The 7,768-nt window shown below is 27.4% G+C and overlaps 1 protein-coding gene across 2 annotated transcripts; it reads left to right on the forward strand.

The window, feature by feature from the left end:
- The first annotated feature begins 2,875 nt into the window (after positions 1–2,875).
- LOC114425796 (DNA-directed RNA polymerases II, IV and V subunit 8B-like) lies at positions 2,876–6,400 on the forward strand. Of its 2 annotated transcripts, none has more exons than XM_028392755.1 (5): positions 2,876–2,942; positions 3,092–3,210; positions 3,962–4,119; positions 5,481–5,569; positions 6,104–6,400. In XM_028392755.1, the coding sequence occupies exons 2-5, from the start codon at positions 3,132–3,134 to the stop codon at positions 6,213–6,215; spliced, it is 438 nt and encodes a 145-aa protein (XP_028248556.1). In that variant the 5' UTR covers positions 2,876–2,942; positions 3,092–3,131; the 3' UTR covers positions 6,216–6,400. The 2 variants fall into 2 exon arrangements, with proteins under 2 accessions (XP_028248556.1, XP_028248557.1); XM_028392756.1 differs by lacking the exon at positions 2,876–2,942 and adding an exon at positions 3,033–3,056.
- The last annotated feature ends 1,368 nt before the right edge of the window (positions 6,401–7,768 follow it).

Consider the following 7,768-nt stretch of genomic DNA (forward strand, 5'->3'; position numbering starts at 1 on the left):
TTTCAAAAAATAATATCATTGGAAACGTTCTCCAGAAGAGATCCGATCGAATTTAGAAATAGAACGAAAAATAGAAGTTCTCTATTAATTTCTTCTTCGAGAATCTTTAAAAATGAAAAAAAATAAAAACTTCAATGAATTTTTATAATTAATTGAAGACTTTAATATGTTTTTGCTTCTTTATATTTTGATTTTATTTTGGTTTTGAATTTAAAACTATTTTTTTCTCTAAATTTTGTGAAATAGTAGTTTTATTCCCTTAAAATATATTTGTAATCCTAAAAATTTTAAAGTAATTTTTTAGTAGTCCAAATTTAAAATTGATTTTTTTTTAATTTCTCAAATTTAGAAAAGTATTTTTTTAGTTCCCAAATTTATAAGTGGTATTTTTAATCCTCTAATTTGGAAATAACTAATTTTGGTCCTTAAAATTCATGTTGTATAAAAGTAATCCACAAATGTTGTTAATAGTGTGTTTTCTGTCAATTTTAGAAATATGATTTATCACAATTTTAAACTTCCAAAATTTAGATTAATAAATAATGTTTTCAAATGTGTTTTGTGGCAATTTTAAACCCCAAAATCCAGTAAAACAAATAAAAAAAAAAACGTTTGCACATTCTATCTACAAGTCACCATATATTACTCTCAAAATAAATTGCAAGCCAAAGTTCCGTTCGTGGCAACGTGATGAGAAAAATGGCACGAGAAAAGGTGAGGGTGGAATTGGTGGAAAAGCGGAAGAGGTAAACGAGGTGGTTAATGGATGCTATTGAGATAGATAGGAATAAGATGAAGATAATTGAAGTAAAAGAAAAAAATAGTTTGAAGATTGAGAAATTAAATTGGGCATTAGAAGAGAAAGTGAGTATTGTCATTTTTTTTTTCTTCACTAGATTTTGAGAATTTAAAACATCTAAAAACATATTTTAAAACATTACCCATTAATCTAAATTTTGAGAGTTTAAAAATGTCATAAATTATATTTCTAAATTACCAAAAAAAAAATTGTTGTTAGTCAATTAATAATTTTTTTTAAACAAAGTTAACTCTAAGGATCAAATTGAGTTATTTCCAAATTAGAAGAGCGAAAAAAATCACTTTTAAATTTGGAAATTAAATAGATATTTTAGCCAAAAAATTAGTATCCATTAGTTAATTAATTACATGTGACATGGACGTCATTAGCCATGTCTGCAACACCTCTAATGGTGTTAATGACGAAGGAGTGGAACCAACATTTTTAAAATTGGAGGATTAAAAAAGCAATCTTAAATTTTTAAAAAATAAATTAACTCAAATTTAAGAGATAAAATATATTTAAGTCTTAATTAAAAATTTATTTAAGACTTATTTTTTTGTTGGAGAATGACTTATAATAAGTTTCTTTAACCTACCTTTTTATCTTTCTGCACAGTGATGCTGGCCGGTTGTTAATTAAACATTTATTAAATAAGTAGTGCATTTAGAAGAGTTTATTTCTAACTTATTTAGACTTATGTTATAATATAAACTTTAATAAAGTGTTTGAGACAGTTTATAAAAATAATTATATATGTCTATATAATTTGCTTTCAACTTATTGTGATAACCTTTAAAATAACTTAGAAAACAACTTCTATAATATTTTTTTTTTACCTCATTTCATTTTTTATTATAAAAATAAATTACACATAGGCCTTTATATTATAAGTATACATTCAATATTAAGTGTTAATTTAATTGTTTACCCGAATGAATATTAAGTGTTTAAGATGTGAGAAAATATGTTATGAATTTAATGTAAATAATTTTATATTATCATAAAATTATAAATAATTAAATATAATAAATTTGTTAACTTTTATAAATACTTTTTTAAGAGTCATGTTAACGGTAATATTTAATTGGTTGATAGAGTAAGAGTTTTTACATTTAGTCCATATAACCATTAAAATCTTATTACGATAAATACTTATAAGCTCTTTATATAATTAAAAGGGAAATAAATTTAAGCTATTTTCATAAATTATCCAAAAGAGTTGATTGAAATAAGCAAAAAAATAATTTATAAATATATTATATACTATTTCTTTTAAAGAGTTCACTCAAGGGCAGATTTAGAGGGAGGCGGCGGGCAAAGCTCTCCCTCCTCCTTTTCTTTTGGAACATTTCATATATATATATATATATATATATATATATATATATATATATATATATATTAAATTTAATTAACTCAAAATTATATAAATTAATTTTGTATGTTATTATTATAATAGTTATGTTTGTCATTATTATGATAATAATTAAGACTATTATCATTTAATATAAAAAAGTGTTCTAATTTTATGTGTAAAAATAGTCATTAATTTTAAAAAAATATTATTTATTAAAAGTTACACATTTAATAATTATAAATGAAGAAGAAAAAAAAAATTCAGCCACTTTATAAGGTTTCTGAATCTCCTGTAAAACACAGACATAAAATTGTTATAAACTCAAGTACAGAAAATTTCTCTCAAATGCATTAGTTTGTATCATATCTGTTATAGTGTTAAAAAAACAAAAAATATATAAGCAAAATGTTTTAAACCATTCACGATTCTCTCTCCTCATTATTGCACTTTAAATAAAGAAATGTTAACAATATTTTCTCTTATATTATCTTTTTAAAACTCTTTTTATAATTAACTAAAATTTATTAGAAATCACTAATTTCTTCTTCACTATTTTTTTTCATCGAACCTCATTTCTTTCTTCTCATAAGAAGAGTAAATGATGAAAAAAATTTTATATATGGGCTTAAGACAAAAGGCCCAAACGATTTGTGGGCCAGTAGTGGGCCACGGGCCATTCCAGTCCAGGCCCCTTAAAAATTCTCTGCTTCCTTTCATTTCATTGCGTTATTACTTTACTCAGTCTCAGTCCTCACGCAGAGTACTTTACCAAACGAACCGTAGGTAGGTTCTGTTCTGACAATAACTACTCTCACTTCTTCTTTTAATCTCTTCGTTCGCATCTTGCGGATGAAATCGTCGTTGTAATTCGCGTTTTCTTTGCTTTGTGCTTTTCAGATAACGTCGCGTTTTCTTTGCTTTGTGCTTTTCAGATAACGTCGCGTTTGGTTGTTAAGTTGTTCCGTTTCAGCCATGGTGGAGAACAATCTCTTCGAGGATATCTTTAGGGTCGAAAAATTAAACCCCGATGACAAAAAATTATTCGATAAAGGTATTAATTATCATTATTATTTGCAAGTTTGTTGTTTTTTCAATACTACAATTGTGTCCATATATTAGTTGTTTTAGTTTAACTTACCATGCTTTATTGTTCTATCATCGTCTAGTGAAGAGTTAAATGTCTAGGGTTTAATTATGAGAATGACAGTGTAAATACTCTCATTAGTTTCTCTTTAATTATTTCAATTAAATTCTTTTCATTTTTAAAATATATTTTTTGGGATAAAGCAAATTAAGTATCTTGTGTTTAAAATTCTTTGTTTAGTACTACTTGATGTTTTAATTTCAATATAATTTACAACTATGAAAATATAGTTGAAAAGAAAAGGAAGAAGCAAATATTGACAGCTTCTATGATACATGGAGGTGTAAAGTGAGAGAAGGGAGAGAGAGAAAGAGAGGTGGAGAAGAGGGAATGCATCAAAGCTTCAGAATGAGTGTTTGTTCAGTGAGAACATGAAAAGATAAAGAATTTCCAAATTCTTTCATTTTGGTTCGGGAAAAAATCCCCTATAAAATTTTGATTATCTTAAAAATTCTTTAGATTTGATGTATAGTATTTCAAATTCACTTACAAATTGAATTTCCTTTCTTAAAATTCCCCATCCGAACTCACCATTAAATTTTGTCTGCTTTTATTTGCATTCCATGTTGTGGTGACATGATTATTTGGTCTTACTAGAGACATTTTTAGTTTTGTTCTGTGTATTTCATTCTAATGCTTTGATGTTGTGCATCTCAAGTCACTCGCATTGAAGCAAGAAGTGAAAAGTTTGACATGTTTATGCACCTGGACATTAATTCTGAGGTATATCCATTAAAGGTGGGTCAGAAGTTTGCTCTTGTGCTTGTTTCATCGCTTAATCCTGATGGAACACCAGACACTGGCTATTATACCCAGGTAATTAATTTATTATCTTTTACAAGGAACCTTTTTTTGCTGTGAAGGATTGTTGTTATGATTGTCAAGTGAGCCATCGTAGAAAAGTTAGTTACTGTTCTAGAGTGTGCATTTAATGGTGTGTGGCTGTGCTTATTCTCATCAAAGTCTCAGGTGTTTGCCAATCTTTGTTTAGTTTACTGTTGTTATTAAGTTTTTTCTGTGACTGGGAGCTTTTTTCCTTCACCATGAGCTTGGAATTCAAATCAGAAATTGGGTTAATGGTGAGTGTAGACATGGTTGATGTGACAAGACTCAGGAGTGGTTTGTTTTCTGCCAAAGATTTTTCTGGGTAGGTGTGATGCAATTTATATATGGACCAGTAGTTATTTTCAGTAAATTAAGTTTTAATGCATCGATCTTGATGATCAGATGACACTATTGCTTAATTTAATGCAGTTGGAAGCAAGTTTTCCCTATTGTTTAATACAGTTTGCTCTTTCCATATTTTTTTAGTGCCTTTTTATTGTGCATTGGAATATTCAGTATCTATGATTGTATTTACCATTTAACCATGAGGCCACTCTGTGTTACTAAAACAAGTTTCAAGTATGTATGATTCTCAAATACTCCAGCATATCAATGTTGTACCTGTATGTGACTCCGGTATGTGTGTGATACACCTGGATACATATCGAAGGAATATCTTATATATGTATGTTTTTTTTTTTAATTTCAATTTTTTTGAGTGATACATTTGGGTTGGGATATGGCTTAGATACTTTAAATAGGACTAAAACTACATAAACACTATCTTTTCCTCTGTATCCTTAAAGCTATACTAAATAGTAAGCAATTTTATAGCTCGAGAGTGATTAGTAGAGGAAGAGGGTCACTCTTCTGGTTAATCACCATGAAAAACATTGATTATTTGTCATTAAGCCCTCTGACAACCCTCAGAGGTGCAAATCCCTTTATATCCTAATCCAAATCCTAATTAAAGACATTTATTAGCCTTGTAAATCACTGAGACACAAGTAAACATTCAAAACGACATTGCTACAGAGCATATGCAATCAAGTTTGTCAAATCCAACAGTCTACTCAAACTCATTGAGTTTCTGTCATAAGAGTATTCCTGATATTAAAATAATATTTAAATAAAACCCATCATAGCATTCAAACATAAAGCAGAAACCCATCACTGGTCATAGCAGATACATGAAGACATGGACCTTCATGCCTGTACACGTGATTTTTATCTCATTTTCTTTTTATGGTTGCTGTTTCTGTTTTTTCTCTCATTTCCCCCCTATTGCTTGTCAAATCCGTTAGTAAATTAATTTGGCTTACAGAATTCTTCCATATATTTCTTTTTTCCAGATCAGTCGACAATCACTGGCCAACAATTTTGAATATGTCATGTATGGGAAGCTCTACAGGATAACAGAGGGTTCGGGGCGTGAAAAAGCGTATGTCTATTTCCAGAATTCCAGTTTTGAATTTCATATTCATATGTAATAATTTACTAAATAACTAAATGTAATAAATTACTAAATTAATGTTTCTAACTTAATTCTGTATAGTCTGCACGTGTTGCCAGTTAGCCATTTGGAAGCTAGTTACTGGGAACCAGGATTCTTCCTTCGGATGTGAATTGTTTTTAATTGATCGCGAGCATGAAGTGAATAAGTGAATTGCTAATATGTAGTTTGTATAATGCCGATTGACTCATTTTGTTTTTAAATAAACACTGCTCACTAAATAAAAATGAAAAATTATCTTGACATTTAGTTCTATTGTGCCAGTCAGTTATAAATTATCTTGAGATTATGAGATAACAAGTTATCTTAAGCTCTGAGATTATGTAGTGGATTTTTTTTTCTAGTAGCAGCTCCCTAGTTAGAGATTAATGTGATCATTACATTAATTTAATGTTGTGTATTTTATGTTTTTTTAAAAATTCTTTTTAATAGTCATAAATGTTTATTGGCTTTGAATTGTAGGGAGATGAATATTTCATTTGGTGGGCTTCTGATGATGCTGAAGGGAGATACCTCTCATTGCAACAAGTTTGAGCTTGATCAGAGGTTGTATCTTCTGATAAGGAAAGTCTGAAAATTGTATGTAAAAAAATATATGAGGATATGAAGCCTTGTTGCAGCAAAAAGACAACATCTATTTCTAACTTCATGTTTGAGTATTTTAGCTGTTGATTATCTCACTAATGTGGGTCTTTAGTAGGACCCGAAGTTTAAAAACCAAATATTTGTGATTTGATTAACAACTCTGGTTTTCTCACATCTTTGTTTTTTCTTATCTCTCTCTCTCTCTCCTATACCTATTTGACATCCCTCCATGGGGTGTGAAATTATTATTGTTTGATTATACTCATTCCCCTGGTGGGTGTCTTTACTATTGTTTGGATAACGTGTTCTTTACTATAAACTTCCGTATATTACAATAAGAAAAGCTCATATACTAAATCAAACCTTGACTTGTGAATATCTATGCCTTGTTCAGAATATCTAATTAAGGTTAATTAGTCCTCACAAACTAACCTTAGAATTAATATCAGTAGAAGAGAACATATGCAGTCAATGGCTCGGGGCAGTGCTTTCTGGATCTGGCAATGACCCATTTCAGTCAAATCAGAAATAAGAAAGTAATCTTTCCGTTCCTAACTATAATTTTTTAGCAATTTGTTTATTGCCTTTTATAATTTTTTTCTAATTTTTAGATGCATTAATTATTTTTTCTCTTAAACATTCTTATTTTATTATTCTTTCCCCAAAAATTAATATGAAGCAATTAAATAAATAAAGAGATAAGAAAATGACAATTTAAAAATAATAATATAAATAATTGACATATTTAATGTAATGAATTAAATTAATCATTTTTCTTAAGGGACATGGATTAACTAAATTGAATTTAAAATATTTTAAAGATAAATAAAAACACATTTAATAAATATTTCAAATAGATATAAATAATTTTATCTAATATTATTAACTTTTTTTTATAAAACACATAATTTACTCATTTATATTAATTTTTCTTTATAATTTTGTATTGTATTAATTTATTCTAAACATAAACTTATTATTGTTAATAGACATTATTGTATTTTATTAAAGTTTAAACATAAGAATTATATTATGATATATTTGATTAGATTTTTATGTATATTTTAAATGTTAAGAACTTGTAAAATTATGTTTTATTTTAGTTGTTAATGTTATAAAGTGATGTGATATTATATTTATTTAGAAATATATTATAATTATTTAATTATTATTATTTATTAACATTGATATAACTACAGTGAACCTTAAACCAAGATCTTGATCGGTTTGATGATCAATCTAATTTTAAAAATCTTGATAATATTTTAAACATGTCTTTTACTTTGAATATTTAAAAACAAATGTAGAAAATCGTCAATATATTTTGCTATATAAATTAATAAAAGAATTTGATTGTTTCTGTAAATTAAGTGTTAAAGGGCAACCAATTTAGTATTTTTTTTATAGGAACAATTGATCTGTGAACTTTGACAAAATAACCGGGCTCTTCTAGTTTAGTGTGGGCCATTTTTATTCAAACACTATTTTGAAAAAAAAAAATGCAAATCTTTAAGGATTGTTTAGAATGATTGAAAAATCGAT

The sequence above is a fragment of the Glycine soja genome, chromosome 9 (assembly GCF_004193775.1).
Source record: "Glycine soja cultivar W05 chromosome 9, ASM419377v2, whole genome shotgun sequence".
NCBI classification, from domain to species: Eukaryota; Viridiplantae; Streptophyta; class Magnoliopsida; order Fabales; family Fabaceae; genus Glycine; species Glycine soja.

Bases quoted from the DNA above. Each gene is read 5' to 3' on its own strand.
- LOC114425796 (XM_028392755.1), top strand. From the start codon at position 3,132: ATGGTGGAGAACAATCTCTTCGAGGATATCTTTAGGGTCGAAAAATTA. The intron at 3,211-3,961 runs GTATTAATTATC...GTGCATCTCAAG, and splicing joins CAAAAAATTATTCGATAAAG to TCACTCGCATTGAAGCAAGA. The intron at 5,570-6,103 runs GTATGTCTATTT...TTTGAATTGTAG, and splicing joins GGTTCGGGGCGTGAAAAAGC to GGAGATGAATATTTCATTTG.